This window comes from Fulmarus glacialis, unplaced genomic scaffold (assembly GCF_000690835.1).
Source record: "Fulmarus glacialis isolate BGI_N327 unplaced genomic scaffold, ASM69083v1 scaffold26807, whole genome shotgun sequence".
NCBI classification, from domain to species: Eukaryota; Metazoa; Chordata; class Aves; order Procellariiformes; family Procellariidae; genus Fulmarus; species Fulmarus glacialis.
In genome coordinates, this window is record NW_009225496.1 from 1 (window position 1) to 18,187 (window position 18,187).

General features: G+C 37.4%; 1 protein-coding gene across 1 annotated transcript; it reads left to right on the forward strand.

Moving 5' to 3' along the window:
• Positions 1–3,240: 3,240 nt before the first annotated feature.
• Positions 3,241–15,056, forward strand: RSBN1 (round spermatid basic protein 1; the record flags this gene model as incomplete). The annotated part of the gene is made up of 6 exons (XM_009582506.1): positions 3,241–3,911; positions 10,720–10,857; positions 11,301–11,443; positions 12,298–12,465; positions 13,434–13,542; positions 14,166–15,056. Coding segments are annotated over 6 exons (1,691 nt in total), but the record flags the coding sequence as incomplete, so codon positions are not given.
• Between the last annotated feature and the right edge of the window lie 3,131 nt (positions 15,057–18,187).

Below are 18,187 nucleotides of genomic sequence, written 5' to 3' on the forward strand. Positions count from 1 at the left end.
GGTGTGTGTGGCAGAGGGACCCGAGCCGCGGGCTCAGTGCGAGGAGCGGGGCTCTGCTGGTGCTGCTCCCGCTCTGGTGCTGCTGGTCAGAGCTGCCCTCATTGCAGGTTCGAAATACAAGTGCTTTGATAGCACAGCTTTCTTCCTACTGTGCTTGCATTAACATATACTAGAACTGAGGAGCTGCTGTTTTGGTTTAGTTTGGTGGGGTTTTCTTGTTTTTGTTTTTTTTTTTAAATAAACGCCCTGAAATTTCTCTAATAGGAAGGCCAAAACATCTCTGGATTTTGGGGGGGTGGGGTGGGGAGCTGTGTGTCTTTCTTTAACAGTACAGAACGACTGTTTTGATTCTGCTCACAAATTTGTGATAGTAAAAAGCCTTTTGGTGAGAGCAACATAAATAAAAAGCAATTGCAAAAGTTGCTATAATAAAGATACTATGTTGTGAATTATGCTTCAGGAGTATATGTGAAGGTATTGTGCCAAAGAAACCGAAGATGCACATGCTTACAGAAGCTAGGTCTATAGTGTAAACTCTGGATAGTACTGTCTTAAGGATGGGCAAAGCTATTACACAGAGAGACTTCTCACTACTGTTTAATGCTTCTAAACCACTGTGTTTGAATAATGACTATAGGAGCTACTGGATTGTAAATCTCAAACTTTAACTTGATAAATGTTGACAAAACTACAGTAGTAGTATGTCTCTGTAGACTGGGAGTGTCACTGTATGTCAGTTCTAACCCAGTAATCAAATGAGGCCTTCTTTTAATGAAGGCTTAAACACTGTTAAAATTACTATCTGAATTCCAGATTTGCAAAGGAAAGCTGTTTGCTAACTGGAAGTCTAAAGCTCTTCACTACTTGTCCTGGACTACATATGTAGTGGGTTTTGGGATGGAGCTGGATTTCTTTTCCTGTCTTTCACTATCAATTTTTATTTCTATATTTAACTAATTAAACTGCCTGTTTCTTTGACTGTACTGTTCTTATCTTTGGCCACAGGTGACAATGAACATCTCCGGTGTTTTTGCTGTTTAATGGTGATACTAGTGTGTTCAGTTATGCAATGTCTAATAGTTTTAGACTAGCTGAGTTATTGGTACTGCTGTTATTCTACCTCACTGTGGAAGCCCATAGTTTAATGACCTGGCTATAGCTTTCTTTATGTTTGAGGTACTGGCGGCTTTCAATTTATTTAAAGGAATAATTAAAACTATATTTCCTTCAAGATTGTCAGGCATTACCATAATGTCACTGTCTAGCTTCACTTAATACAGAGGTTACTCTCACTGTAATAGTGGGACTCTGCTGTGTTCAGTGGATACAGCAGCGGTCAGGATAGCTTTTATGCTGAAAATAGACCAGTGTTCACTGGAAGTTCCAAAATGCAAAGAGTGCTGGGTGTATGTCTACTATTAGGGAATATCTTCAAACAGGAAGATACTCTGAATTAAAACTAGTGCATGTCTGAGGTTTTAAAACTATATCTAAAATTAGAAATGCTTAAAATAAGACACCTTTAACAACCAAAAATTAACTTAGAAACATCTACAGGGAAATATTCCCAACAGCTCAGTGGTGGCATGAAATTCTTGTTTAGTTTCAGCTTGGAATCTCTGGTCCCACCAGAACAAAGATCTTCTGTGTGATTAATATGTTCATTGCAGTTGTAAAGCAGTATCTATACTTGAGAGCTTAGTGATTGAGTAAGCTTATGCATGCTTAACTTCTGAGACTTCCAGAAAAGCTTATTCAAAGAACTGTTTCGGTTGATTTACCAAAACAAGTACCTTTCTTTTCCTGGTTTCCCTAGCTGTAATATAAAAATAAGGGCATTTGCTGTTTGTAAAGGCTAACAGCAGTACTGTGAAAACTTGTATTTCAGGTCCTAAGACAATTCTATGAAGTTAGTATTAAGCAATCAACTCTTTCTTTAATTCATGAGTAATTCTGTTCATTACACCAGGCTGTTATGAAGGTCAACCATCTTTACTAAAGAGCTCCGAGACCAAACTAGTAATGATATAGTTAAATACTGTGGTTAGACTAAATAACTTGAAGCTGCATGTATTTATCATTACACCTTTTCGCATAGATCAGTGTAACATGTTTTTTTCTTTAACTTCAAGTACTGCAAGAGAATAAAGAGGGAATACAAATTTGATAGCTTTGCAGACAAAGAAAGGAAATCTTGTTAGCACAAAGCCCTGTGCTGCAGGAGACTGAAAAACTTTAGCTATTGCATCTTCTAGTCAGATGTTACCTTCAGCAGCAGATTGTTCTGATCCCCATAGCTCTCCTGGTAATATGGTTCTTGGAGGTTTATGTGTATTGTTGGCATGAAATAGTTCTTTGATTCAGGCAGATTAAAATCTTGTCTTGCCAACTGAGTTTTTTAACAGCTGGACCATCAAGATTTCTAACTACCATTGTCACTTGCTAAATATTACTTGAATTAGTTTTTATTCCTAAAAGGTGAGCAATTAAACTATTACATTTTGCCCAACAAAAGTACTTTTTAATGTTTTATCTCCTAGCCTTTAGCCTTTTACAGGTTGATTAACCTTTAAAAAAAACCCAAACAAACAACCACCTCTTAATTTCTAGCTCTGAATTAACTGAATAGTTAACTATAAGACTAGCAAAAGATAGCTGAAGATGTGGATGTGATCCTTTAATCAAAAGATCAGCAGTCTAAGATTTTTTTTTTTTGGCCAGAAAGCTAACTGCTTTAAGTATTTTTACCTCTAAATGTCAATAATGCTTGTACCTCTTCAGTTGCACTCTGTTTTGCTTCTATATTGTGTATCCAAAATCAGGGAAGTGTTCTGTAATGAAAGTCTTAATGTTTAAATGTTACACATACTTGTTTATCCTCTTCTGCTGCATGGCACTGCCTTAAATGTCAGAAGTTATTAATGTACTTAGTTATAGATGTTCTCAAATATGGACTCCTTTTAAAGGTATTCTAATAAATCTATTAAAGATTGAAATATTTCTAAAATATTAAGCTTGAGTTTTGGAAGTTTTCCTTAGTTCCAGGCCTTCTTTGCATAATAACTGGATGTGCTGTGTTTTTGGTTGTATAGTTAAGTCTTGTAAGTCAAAAGTCAAGGTATTATTATTGGTCAGTCTTCCTGGGAATAGATAGCTTTAGCAAATGCGAGGTCTTAATTCTTTTTGGGTGAATATGCTGCAACTGCAGAACTCTAATCTTCTCTTTATTGTTGCTGCCAGAAACTCCAGATGAAAATGGCAAAACCCAGAGAGCTGATGGTCTTATTATGAAGAAGATAAAGAAAAAGAAGAAAAAGAAACACCGGGAAGATATGAGGGGAAAACGCCTGAAGATGTACAACAAAGAAGTGCAGACAGTGTGTGCTGGACTCACTCGCATTGACAAAGAGACTCTGTCTCAAGGACAGTGTGACAACTTAGAAATGAACAAGGAATCCTTCAGGTATCTGAAGGATGAGCAGCTCTGTAGACTGAATTTGGGTGTGCAGGAATATCGAATACCCCAGGGAGTACAAACACCATTTGTGACACACCAGGAGCATTCTGTTCGCAGCAGCTTCTTGAAAACTGGCACTAAATTTAGTAACTTCATACATGAAGAACATCAGTCCAATGGTGGTGCTCTGGTCCTTCATGCTTACATGGATGAACTCTCATTTTTGTCTCCAGTGGAGATGGAGAGATTTGCAGAAGAGTTTCTTGCGTTGTCATTCAGTGAAAATGATAAAAATGCAGCTTACTATGCTTTAGCCATAGTACATGGAGCAGCTGCTTATTTACCAGACTTCCTGGATTACTTTGCTTTTAACTTTCCTAACACTCCAGTGAAAATGGAAATTCTGGGCAAGAAGGACATTGAAACAACGACAATTTCAAATTTTCACTCTCAGGTAAGAACTGTTTAAAGGCATAAAAGTGGCACAACACCTAGATTTGATTAATCTCATTAATCCAGACCAGAGATGGCCTAAAATAGGTGAGGCACAAATCTTTTTCTAAGCAGATGAAAAGAGTTGGTGAATCGCATTTCAGACACTGCTAACTGTGACCTGTAGAAAGATCTGCACTGATCTTCTTGCAGACTTCCAGTTGATTTTCTAAACTTGGGAAAACACTGACATTGTTCAAAACAATAGGCAAGTCTGTATTAAGAGTTGTATAGATTACAAAGACGAACACTGCTTTTCCTATTCGATTGAGCTGGTTTTTTTTTTGCGATGACTTTTCAGGTTTCAGCATATTGTTCAGAACAAATAAGTTTTTTTTAAAATCTTAATTCTATCAGTAGCTGATGCTGGGTGTTTAAGCTTTCCAGCTTTGGAGAGGTGGTTAGAATATCTTTTTGACTGCCTTTGGAAAAGGCTTTCATTTTATATAGTACCTTGATTTCCATAGTAGCTTAAACTCTCTTAAATTCTCAAACTGAATCTCTGTGTAACTTAAATGGATGCAAGAGTAATAACTAAGCTAATTTCAAGATTCCCATATGAAAACCCCTTCCATTTGACTCTTGTGATCAAGCTTAGAAGTATCTATGATACAGCAACATTACAGTTTAGATAAATTTGGTTCAGATGGAATAAAACCTCTTCCTGCTTAGTCTAGTCTGAGAACAGATTCAAACTGCTGATTACTTTTAAAGTCTTTATTCAAGACCTTACTTTTACTGGTTCACTTGTTGGAAGGAAAAACCTGAAACTGTAGTGGAGTGCACTTCAGTACTATTGGAACAGACCTTTTTTAGGAACAGATTTTGAAGTGGTAATGCTTGTGGATGGGCTATCTGGATCTCTCCAGAGTTTACCAAATGCATATAAGCAAGATTTGTGTTGGAAAAACAGTTACTGCTTTACAGAAAGTTACTGAATGGTCACTTGTGGAGTCTTTGAATAGTTTCCAGCATTTATCATAGATACCATTAAATTAGTAATTCTGACACTTAGCTTATGAATTTATTTGACAATGAATAGCTGCTGCAGCACTTATTTTAAACCAGCTTCTATTTCTTGGTTTAAGTAATTCTTTGCGCTGACAGAGCCGCATCAGAGTGCATAGTACTCCAAAAACAGTCTGATGAGCATACAAACTGCTGCTATCAGCAAGAACGCTTGCACAGTACACACCTGTGCTCTGCAGATGTGAAACTTGTCCGCAGGTTAGGTTTTAAAGTCTTCTGTATTAGTGATTTAGCGATGTTCTTTGACATCATTCTAATTACATTACATTCTAATTTACTTTGAGTGCATGTGATGACCCCTAAAATGGCTAAACAGTGCCAATTGGATATTTAACAATTTTTGGTGAATGTCTCCGTCTTGTGAACATGAACAGTTTATACTATAAATGCATGTGAGGAATGTATGGTAATAAATAAGAGGCTTCACTGGGTTAGAGTCTGTGCTGGTATTTCAATTAATTCTATTTTAAGTACTGTCTCAACTTGATTAAGATTGAGTCATGACAAGATTCAGTTGGTCTAAAACACCTCTCTAAACCCAGCTTCAGCATGACTTGGTTAATCCTCTCTGGCTGAAGTATGTTAGTGTGGTTCATACACTGAGCAAACAGAGAAGTATAGTTGTCACAACTCTTAAGACAGCTGAAACAGGACTCTTCAGAGAATATAGATGATGATAAAGTATCTAGTTTAAGGATGCCTTTAAATTGATGGTGGATTCAACTATGGTAGCTGCATACTGCTAAAACTCAAGTTTTGCGAGCTAGCTTATCTTTAAATAGAGGAGGCTAAAATGCCATGCTTAAGAGACCACAGGGTAGATAAGTCTGGCTATTTTACTGCTATTCCTTGGCAGCACTATTGAGGAATGAACAGATTGGCTAAGCTTCACTTTTGGACCTTCTGTATGAGAAATTGTACAGTACAAAAGCACTTTATAGTTATGCCTGTGCAGATTAAGCATGTTACAGTATTGTTATATGCTGTAATACTGATACTATCTTTAATTGAAGGTGCTCAGTTAAAAGTCACTTCCATTCTAGGTTGAACCTTCTGTATGCATGAACTTGTTTGCTATACTGAACATACCACGGCAAGGGGATTTTGAGCATTAGGTAGTCTTGAGTCCTGGAGACTTGGTGTCAAGAAATCAAAATTTGGTCTGTAAACTGCAAGTTAGCTGAAAGTTAATGTGACCTTTGGCTTGTACAACATTCAGCTGTTTTGTGTAACTTTTCAGACAAACAATTTTAGTAGGAAGTGTCTCCAATTCAAAATAAGGACTTTAATCTGGAAGACTTCATAAAAATCTAGTTATAATTAACTCCTTTCAAGGTGAATTCCTTTGTTCTCAGGGCAGTGAGGACAATGTAAACTGAATGTTTATAACAAAGCACTCCAATGTGTATTTGTAGTATAACTGTTTGCTTTCTGTATATTAAAATAATTAAGCTTCAATGTTCTCTGGATTTTTTTGCTTGCATTGGTTCTGGCTCGTTTGTTCTAATACTTTAGTGCTAAAGCTAAGCTTTAGTTTGGAGCTATTCATTGGACTAAGAGCTTACCAGACTCAAATCACTGAACAGTAATTTGTAAGCTTTCTTCGCATAAGGGCATACTTCAATTTGAAAGTTCTTAGCAGTGCAGCTAGAATGAACTCTTATTTTCCCTATCAGTTGTTCCAGTACAACTGCTTCTAGGTCTACTCAGTGAATTGGAATGTATCGAACTTGAAAAACCACTTCTGCTTTTTTTTTTCCCAAGGAGAAACTGATCAACTGCCTGATTGGTTCTCTATATGGTCCAAAGAACAGTTAAACTCCCACAAAGGAGTGGGGGTTCTGGGAGCAGGCCAGGAAAGAGTTGGGGGAGTAGGTTTTGCATAAGCTGCTATTGCTTCTGGGAAGGAGGTGGGAGAAGCAGCCAACAGGTGATAATAGGATGGGTTTTCCTACTCCTGCAACATACTGTTAGAAAAGGTTACTCTGTTCCTGACAGCTTTGGTTCATGAACTGTATCATGGTTTGGTTGTCTGCCCCATCTTAACATTTCTTACTCTTGGAAGAAGGTCTCTTATTCTGGAAGGGGAATTTTTTTTTTAGCAGAAGCTACCAAAGTATGAAATGGAGAAATTGTGCATCTGTACTGCAAACTTAATTTGGTTTATCACTGAAGCCATATAAATGATGTCCTACGGTCTTACTGAAATATCTGACAGGTTTTAGTCAAACACTTAACCCTTGCTGTAATGAGTTTTCCTGTCTTGCTTGCTTCCTTCTGTTGTAAACAGTAAGCCTTCTTGTGTTCTTGCTTTCTTCCTTGTAGCAAAGTGTTTGCATGGTTGGTTTTATAGCTGACTTGACATACTAAAATACTGTCAACTGTCAATTGATTCATGCATTTCTTGAAACTAGAGAGAAACTTCTGAAACTTAACCTCATTTGTCTCAAGCCTATGCCTCATCTGTATGTCCCCTTCTTACCCTACAGAGGTATACTGCCTGCTTAGCCCTTCATGAGACAGGGGTCTGAATTATTTCAGTAACATGCAAATACCAGATCTGTAACTTCTACAGGAAACAGTGATGCTGTCTACTTCTGTTCTCACTCAAGTGTGTGAAACACATCATGCTATAAAATGTCTGTGAACACTGAAGAGCTAATTTCAAATTTTAAATATGCCTGTAGCTTCACTTTTAGTGTGATACTGTATGGAGTAGAGGATACATAGGGTAGTGATAGCTGTTTGGCATTTTGAAAGGGCACAGGACACCTGAGTGGTCGTACTAGCCCAATGGTCCTTTTACAACAGTAAAGATAGTCCATGATCTGATCTGTAGATAGTGGCAGTTAATACTCATATGATCCACTAATGTTTTTAAAGCAGCATAGTGAACAAATTATAGCATGAAGGTGCTGTGGTAATAAGTTATTAACTTCTGACAGCCATGTAAACTGGAATGACCCAGGTTAAGTTAGTAAACAAGAATTAAACTTTAAACAAAAATAAGAAACTTTGAGAAAGGTCCTAGTGGATTTAACAAAGTGGCTTCAGGTATTTCATAGTCTCATCTTTCTTCCCTGAAAAGAGGGGTGCATGAAGATGGCTGTGAAATTAATATAGCTGTTAAGAGTGCATCTAGAGCACTTGGCAAATGAAAGGATGAAGTAGTTTGCAAGAAGGTGCAGCAAGCAGGTTACTTGGTCTTCCTTTACAATTGGGTGGTTTAGTGTCCCATGAGTAAGATGCCTGTTCTTTAGATGGTCATGAACATGCTTGTTTTTACACACAAGGTTCTTAGCATACATCATATTCTTGAGACCACTAACCTAACCAGTGGTATTAGTATTTGTGCTGCTCTGGAGGAATTAAAGATGAGGTAGAAACTGTGTGAAGGAATTTTTTACAGCATACTGAACTAGCAGACTACTGCCCCTGTGATTGAGGTGCTTGAGATGAATACTACAGCCTGCTGGGCATTGCCATGAATTGGTACATATTTTCAGTGTCAACATGTCCTGGTTTTGATTCTCAAATATATATATTTCTTTAAATTCTATTAAAAACTAGCAAAACACTGAAATCCAAGATTTCCTTAAAGTATTTCTAGTGTCTCCTTTATAGCTCTTGAATTCTTTTCTATTTTTTCATTGCATACCAGTGCATTAAAAAAAAGTTAAAGCTTCTAGTTTTTCATTCCCTTTGAAAATATTACAAGGAAAAACTGCATATGATCTTATAAGTCATTTTAACTTCTGACAAAAGCCTGTGAAGTACTAATGAATACTCAACAGGTGGTTTCAATAGAACAAATCTCATCTGGAAGTAGTCTATCTCCACTTACTTTAATAGTACCAGGCAGTTAAACTTAACTGGCTTAAGGACCAGAGCATTTCAGTCCTTAGTTTCCTGTAGGCACACAGAACTAGACTAATGCTATGGTTTTCCAGTACTATTGCTCTGAATTGCATTCTAGCTAGCTGGTGAAATTGTTCCACTTTACTGATGTTAGATATGAACCTTTACCAGTAATGTTCTAATAGGATTTGGGGACTTAACTTTCTCTTAGGGCAACAGCCAGAAAGAATTAACAGCCTCTCAAGATAGTGCCTGGTTCATAAAATCTGTATGGTCAAAACCAGAAAGTTAGTATGTGCTCATTCAGCTGCTGTTGGTGGTCTTGATGGACTTGAAGGTAGAGTGCTTGAGCTGCACAGTGAAGTTCTGAGAGTGACTTAGGATGTAAACTTCTACACGTGCAGGTAGAGGTGATGCAGTGCAGCAACTGACTTAGGACTGAGGCATAAAGCTATATGTGAAGTCTTTGGCTACGACTTAGCTTTTAATTAAAATGTAAGTATGTGCAATCAATGCAGAACTGCCAACTGCATATATACAAAGCTAAAGAAAGGAGGACTCTGGAAATAGGAGTGAGCTAAACTCCTATAATTAAGAAGCTAAATATCTGTGGTTGCTGCTAGAGGATAAAATTGCAGCAGTAACTGTAACTCTTGCTTTATTAATCTCTCTAACTTCATGGAGTAGTTTAACTACATCTGGTTTGTTGGCTAAACTGCAAAACTTAAAACTAAAAAACTTAAAACTAAGTTGCTTCCTACATGTATCTATAAATGGAGTTATAAAAGGCATCACAGTTTCTGAACATGACTATAAAATTGCAAATTTACCAGTAACCCTCTGTCCTTTGTACCTGTCCCACCACTTAGCCATGGAGATTGGCTGTAGTTTTTCACCACTAGAACCGCTTGATGAATGTAGAGAGGCTGTTGAACAATGATGGAAGGTTGGGGCTCAGACACAACTGAGTATACAAAACAGACTAATTATGGCAGAATTTCTGATCTTCTAAGGTTGAATAGCTGCTGCATCTACATACAAGCTACTCTGTGGCCATATGGCATGTTAGAGCAGCAGTCCATAGGAGGAGACTAGAGAACACTGCAGTCTTGCCAGTGGTTCTCCTCCAGGAACAGGAAATTGGCAAGAAAAGCTTCCAGATGACCTGGGAAAGTGACAGTCTGTGCTACAGAAGATGGCAAAAAGCTGTAAGGGAGAGTAAAGTGTTCCTGGCCACAGCAGTGACAGCAGGTTATATTGCAAATGGTAATGCTAAAATTGTTGTACATGAACACTGGATTTCTAGCTAGACCTCTCATTTCCTCAATTTTTTGTCCAATTTTGTGAATACACTATAGCGCTATTATCAGAACCACTGCATGAAGGACACCTAGACTTTTTCACTACAGTCATAGGGAAAAGACCTATAGGACATGACTGAAATGAAGAATGCACGTATTTCAATAGCATACAGCTTCTAAAAAATGTAGAAGCAAGAGTCAACTGCACAAATTAGTAGAGAGTTTAAGTTTGCTGGTGAAAGACTGAGTCACAATGAAACTTTGCGTGGTGGATTTCTCAAGTCAGCATGGAAGTGTTGAATTGTTCCTGAATTGGTCAAATACTAACTTGCTATTATTCAAACTTTAGAAGTATTTCCTATCAGTAATACAGACAGGAGTTCTTTTCTCTTGGGATACCGTATGGGCATCTGTTCTAAACAGTCTCTGTGCATATTCCCAAAGGCATCTCTAAAGAAATAGATGTAGATGAGTCCAAGATTCATCTCAGCTGTGGCCTAGTGTATTATATCAATCAATTTTAATATCTTGTAACAGAACTAAAGCTGTGGTGGTATTGTCTTTTCCTTTCTGGCCACTCAGGTCAATCGAACGTACTGCTGTGGAACCTACAGAGCAGGACCAATGCGGCAGATCAGTCTTGTTGGAGCAGTGGATGAAGAAGTTGGGGACTACTTCCCAGAATTTCTAGATATGTTAGAAGAATCTCCATTTCTCAGAGTAAGCAGTAACTTGTCGTGTTTTGTTTAGAGTGCTATAGATATATGAAACTTCGTAATTGTTTAAATATTTCCAAGTAATTAGAAACCATAAAGTATTTTCTCTATTGATGTGCTTATCGTTTGGGCTACTGAGGTACATTCTTTCCTATGTCCATACGAAAGGTACTGAATTAGGTAGCTACAGTTGTGTGAATAATTAAAAAATTAAATATAGTATATCATATATATGCACTACATAACCAACTACTTCCCTAAAAATGAAATTTGGTAAAGTTAGCTTGGAATATAATTTACCTCTCAAACTTATTTTAGTTTCTATGCAATTCTTTTGACAGCAAATTTGAACCAGTTTTACCAAAGGCATCATTTAATTTTTCTATCTCACCCAGTGTTTTGTGTTATGTGTGTTTTGTGGGTTGTTTTGTTTTTGTTTTCTTTTAGATGACTTTGCCCTGGGGTACTCTTTCTAGTCTCAGACTTCAGTGCAGGTCACAAAGTGATGATGGTCCCATAATGTGGGTAAGACCAGGAGAGCAGATGATCCCAACAGCTGATATGCCAAAATCGCCATTCAAACGGCGCCGGTAATGTTTTGTTTTCCTTTCCGTATTAAAGGTAAAACATTGCAGTTATGTCTGTGTTAGATTGGAGAACAAATGTGTAACTAGTTCTTCAGAAGGCTAATTCACAGATTGAAGTTTAATTTCTGTTTCACATTGGCCTAGCGGATAGGACAAATGTTATTTGTGATGGTTATTTTATTTCACCACTTTTCATAGTAGTATGTCCTAGATCAATGCTTTCTTAAGATTGAAACCTCTTTTCATTGTCCTTCAGAAGACTTGTTTTATTCATCTTATTCCTATGGAAAGAACTAATTTGGTGGTGGGGGCAGGTGAAATGCTCTAAAACAGCAGAGATCCTTACACTGTTCATGTCGCGTTTTAATATTAGTGGTAAAGCACTTGTGATACTGTCTTCCTTCTCAGGAAATATTGTTGTATACATATGTACTTGCTATCTTTCTCAGGAGTGTGCTGTAGAACAAATTTTAAGAGAGAAAGAATTGGAAGCATATTTTAATTGTAATTTCAAGAGAATTTTTGTACCTACTCCCAAATGATTAAGCTTCAGTATCTATTAAAATAGCTCTATTTTACATACCATTAAATTCCTGGAAGAATTCTTTCAGCACAAGTGAACAAAAACATTTTTTTTGGTGATTAGGTTTGTTTTATAAAGTTTGATTTCATAACCTGAATTGTACTTTGCTGTCTTTGTTTCAATCTTTTGTCAAATAAACATCTAGAAGAAATCAGAGGGAAGTGCTTTAATTTTGAAACCTGCAGCACACAACACTTTAAGATTATTTTAATACAAGTATTTATTTTTGAGTAGCCTGAAACATTTTTTAGTAGGTCTCTTTATCATGTTGCAGGTCAATGAACGAAATAAAGAATCTCCAGTACCTACCTCGGACCAGTGAGCCCCGTGAGGTTCTGTTTGAAGACAGAACAAGAGCTCACGCTGATCATGTGGGTCAAGGGTTCGACTGGCAGAGTACAGCTGCTGTAGGTGTTCTGAAGGCCGTACAGTTTGGGGAATGGTAAGTGCCACTGAAAAGCAACTATTCTAGTAGGAGGGGGTAATTCGAAACATTTTTCTCTCTTAAAAAAAGAAGATTCCTTGGAAAACAAGCTTAATCAAAGAAATGGTTTAAAATCTGTAATGAGATAAATGCTGTCTCAGAGCTTGAAAAACACAAGCTATATGCCTACTATTTTCCCTCTTCTTGAGGCAGTAGAAGAGTTGTAACAGTAGTTTGCAGAAAATTTTAGTGACATACAAAATAAGCCTTAAGATACCATGCCTGGACCATCATCTGTGATTGTTCTTTTCCTGAATAGGTATAATGCTAACTTCTGTAAGAGTAATCTAAGAACTCAACATAATTAATTTCACAGCTACAGTGCTTTCTCATTTCATGTACCCAGGACATGGCTGGTGACCTTGCACAGAAACTAGACTTGCATCATTGTTATTTCTAGCAATTACAGTAGAAATTGGATAGCATCACCAGCAATATAATCAGATTTTCATATGAATAAAAGGTGCCAGAACTTCCTCTACTCTGATTCACAGCCATTGAATAAAACCCAGCTCCTCATTTATTCGGCTTCAGAGTTACTTTGTTACTTTACATTTTTCCCTTAATACAGAATTATTCCAATTATAGAATGGAACAATTGAGGCAAATCGTGGTTCCTAGAACATAGAGAACTTTGATAGTGGCAATTTGAACCTAGTTCTTGGACATTTCAGTATAGTATTTGTCCATGAAAACATCACTTCTGTTGTGCATGCATCAAGAAAGAAGTAAAATGAAAAAAAAAAAGATAAATCTGTGAATTACACCTCCTTTTCAAAATAATACGCATATTGAGAAGGGAGGAGACTTTGTGCGCAGTGTAGAACTGAAGTAGATCATTGGTTCAATGAAACTTTCTGCTGGAAAGAGCTATAATTCTCTATAACTCAAATTCTTTAACAATTCCTGGAATTCTCTTTTTCTAGGAGTGACCAGCCTCGTATAACCAAAGATGTGGTTTGTTTTCATGCTGAAGATTTCACTGATGTTGTGCAGAGACTTCAGTTGGACCTGCATGAACCTCCAGTGTCACAGGTATTGAATCTTTCCTAGTGACAGCTCATTCTTAGCATTTTGGAAGTAGGTTCTGACAGTTTTCAGGTTCATTGTATAGCCAGCCCTTTTTTATCCTCAGCGGCTCTCAGTTCACAGCTCTCTTGGGCAGTTTCCCTTCTCATGTTTCAGAATAGAATAGTTCAGTTGCAAGGGATCTACAATGATCATCTAGTCCAACGGCTTTTCCTTTCCACCAAGCTAGGATTTATGCTGTGAGTCATGGTATGTGCTATAGAAACAGTTAGAAGTTGATTAAGAAGTCACGTATGCCTGTTTCTGCTTTTTCTAAAATACTGATGTTGTCTTAGGACATGAAGGCATCTGAACTCAGTCCTGTCAGCCAAAACAATGCAGCCTCATGTCAAACATACTGTTTTCAGCTATAACTGTAGAATGCTCCTAACTGTTCATTGTCCTCCCCTAAGATGTGCACATTAGATAAATTATATTTTAAAAGTCCAATTCTCATTTAAATTTGAAGTTTTACCTGTTAAACAGAAACATTCTGGTTTAGAAACAAAGTAGGTTGAAAATAGGTGGATACTGAATTGTTTACTCTAAACGGAGTATACCACTAACTTTACCATCTTTCCTTCTCTCAGTGTGTTCAGTGGGTGGATGAAGCCAAACTAAACCAAATGAGACGGGAAGGCATTCGCTATGCTAGAATTCAGTTGTGTGACAATGACATCTACTTCATCCCTAGAAATGTCATCCATCAGTTCAAAACAGTGTCAGCAGTCTGCAGCTTAGCCTGGCACATAAGACTTAAACAATATCACCCTGTGGGGGAGACGTCTCAAAATGCAGAAAGCAACTCAAGCTTGAACAGTAGTGTTCCTGGAAAGACAGAGTCAGAAGGTGAACCCCAGTGTGTGAGTGTAAAAATAGAGTCTGAAGAACCAGGTATAGAAATGCAGCTAACAACAGGGGTGCTCTCCTCCTCTGCTTCTTCAATATCAGGACTTGTGCAACCAGATCAGGTGGCCCAGCCCCTTCCAGGTTTTAAAATAGAGTCTGATCAGCAACACAATCCACAGGATCATGCAGGCTCTTCTGTGTGATATGTATATAATCAAACATTTTTTTAACAACTTTTTAAAATTTTGATGTGAAGTTATAGTTTTATAACTGGCTTATGTTTTATTGGAGAAATCTTGCCTATAATTCTATAAAGAAAGGTGACATTCCAAAATGTCAAGCATATCTTTTTTACACAGATTATGCAAAATTCAAGTTGTATTTTAACCCCTTAGTACAACCTGTAACAGTGGTCTACCACTTCTTTCTGTTTAAGTAAAGAGATATTGAATATCTCCTCAAAGTCAGAATGAAATTCCTCCAGGAACATAAAATGATTGAACTATATTGGTCAGTGTTATTTCCCTACTTTTACTTTATCTCCAATCTTAACCAGAAAGTGATGCTTTTGTAGAAGACTTGCAAAGTGACTTTCCCATCTCATTTTAATTGCTTAAAAAAAAAAAAAGAAAGCACAGCACTTTTGATGATTTGCGAAATTTTTTGGTATGTCTGTTCTTGACATGTTGGTTTATATACAAGTTGAGTTTATATACAAGCTACAGAAATTGATCTCTATTTCTTACAGTTCCTACAAAGGTGATCTCTAAAATTAACTGAAGAAAGTGTCTGATCCTGTTGAAATGCAATGACTTACTGACCTAACACTTTTCATAGCACTGTTATGTTGTTTGGTGTGAGGGCTTTGCTTCCAAAACACATCTTCCCTGAATATGATTAATACTAGTGTCAAAATTAGAGAACCTATTGGTAGTCTTGTGGAGGAAACTGCTATCTTTGAGCACTTTAAGGCTTTAAAATACTAACCAACTTGGCAGCTTGTTTTGATCAGGTCGTAACGTGTCCAATGGAACCACACTTTCCCTTGTACTGATGCACTTAATATAATAGCATTGAGTTGATAACTGACTTACACAGTAAGGCTGTCCTTATTCTAGGAAGTTCTGTATTACTATTTCACAATAAAAAGTATTATGGCATTGGACTGCTGTTTCCATGTGTAGCTTCTGGGTGCCCAGGTACTGTGGAAAAATCAGTGGCACATGCTAAATATGTAGAGTGTCAGCTATCAACAGTTTTTAAACAATCTTTCAATATTTCTGGATGTTAACGTGTAATCTGTATTTGACTTTCACTCACCCCATTTATTACTACCCTTTCCAGTCATCAGAAGGAACTCCTGTCCCCTTTTCCCTCTCCCTTCCCCCTCCCCACATTTAGAGTACAAGTTGGGTTTTGGTGCAACTTAAGCTGTGTCCAGATAACTTTATTTGTTCTAATCTTCACTGGGGTAGGAAAGATTTGAAACACTATGTTAGACTAGACAAAAGCAAAGATGCCGTGTTAGTTCTGGATGCATCTTTTTAATATCAATTATTACTCTTCTCTTTATAAGGGTCTCTAAAATATGTTACTCTATTATAAATCTTACTTTGTGCAATATTGTTTGTGTAGGCTTTTATATACATATTAGCACCTCAGTGTAGAGGTCACTATTTTAAACTGATAGAAGAATAATCATCAGAAGATACTGCAGTGATTAGTTAGAACCTGTATTACTCCTTATGTGTATGTATGTATTGTCTTCGGTACAAAAATGAGGACTAGGAAATATTTCAATTTAAAACTAATTTACAGATTGAAGTGGTAGTGACTTGTTTAGTAATCTGTGTAAATAAGGTGTTAGAATGGAAAGCTTTTATGATGAAAAGTAATGTGATTCATGCAGGGGTGTAATTTAATCTTAGCAGAAATTCTAGATGACCCAGACGGGTTCATAAATGAGCCGTCTGTTCTCTGGTGGGTTTTTTCCACTTTTTATGTTGAGAGGAATTTCATAGCTTTAAGGGTTGTGCAAAGTAAAATTCCTCACAGGCAATAGTGGTGTCAGTTCATCCTTCACATTCAAAGATCATATTACCCAAGGGTGTTCTTTCCTTTTTATGAAGTCTGCGAGTCTTCCAAGTGCCCATTTCACTTCTCACATGTGCTATTCTTTGGTCGTGTCAGTAGAGGTACATCAATACAGTGGCCGTTCTTTGACAGCCAGCACTGCGTACAATCACTCAGGAAATGACAAATCTGCAGATACTACAGTGAGTCTGCAAATATAACTTTAAAGGCAGAATAAACAGATTAAGAGCCCCCATACACCAGCTTGTTTGTTTTATAGTGGAAGTTGAAACAGAATGAAGAGGGAATCAATTTGGAAGTCCTCTGTAAATTCTAATAGCATGTTTTCAAATCGATAAAGGAAGGAAGACCAGAGTGGCTCATGTTGCTTTCAAAACTGTAGCTTTAGTGAAATCTGTGACTACAGCTTGAAATACCAGGAAAATGTTCTTTGGATGGAGGGACATGGCCAATAGTATCATGCTCTCTTTGTGTTCTGTTCAATTACTAGCATAATATCTAATGTCAGATTTAAATACAGAAATGTATCTTCAAATGACTCAAATGTTGCTGATGCTGTTCTAGCATGCTTGGAAGATTGAGGAAGAGAGGAGCAAACTTTATAAAAATCTATTACCTAAATACATTATCAGCTTTGGTACACTTTTACCAAAATGACATACTACTTTCAAACTCCACCTCAATTGTGGATGTAAAGTGTGAGAGGGATTGCTTATGAAGCTGATCGCTATACTCTTTAGCCATTGTTTCAAGATTGCTTCAAGTGCACTGAAAACAACAGAGCAGAATAGAACAATGCCTTGATGTGAAAGATGCAAATGTTTTCCAGAACAAGACGTGTAGAATACTGATTTTTATAAGCTATAGCTGTTTAGAAATGGTGTAACGAGTTCAAGCCACTTAGTGTTTGCTGAGCAAAACAAATGTCTGGGTAGGTCCAAGTAAATATTTCTGAGTATTTCTCATGTTAAATAGCTGGCTGTTTGAATTTCTTTGTGAGATTTCATAAAACAGCCTACATAATGAGATAATCAAACTTTGGCGAATTTCTTGGGTTGTTCTAGTAGTTCTGAGTAGTACCCAGGTAGATACCGAACAGTTCAGAAATACGAATGCGCTGGTCAGTTACCGAAATCCCCGATTCTCCATTTATGAGGATCTGCCCTGTGATACGTGTGTCAGCTGATAATGAGAAAACACTCCTGCTGTATGCTGGAGACAGCCGCTAACTGACCAAGCGCTCTGTCCGTAAGGAGTGATCAGCCTGGAGATACGGAACTCAGGCTTAGGCTTCTATTTTAAATGAAGTGCTGTTGATTAAAAATGTCACTGGGGATGAAGGCGAGTAGCTCAGTTGTGCTAGAAGTGGACTAGCAAAGTGCAATTTAAAGATGAAATACCAGTTAGCTTCAGTTTCCTCTCTCCTTTAGACATGCTACAAGTCATTTTGTGCAGGTACTCGACAGGTTCTCTTCCAGGAAGGTGGGACACTCAGCGAAGTGTTCTCAGGGGATTTATAATCGGCGTTTTTCACAGGTGTAGGTCTCGCCATAGAGAAAAAGGGCTCTCTACTGTACTGTCAGTTTTCCTGCATGCTAGTTCCGCTCCCCTGGACAAGGCTATGGTCAGAGCTCTCCCCACAGCGTGAGCTCAAGTCCTTAGTCCGGCG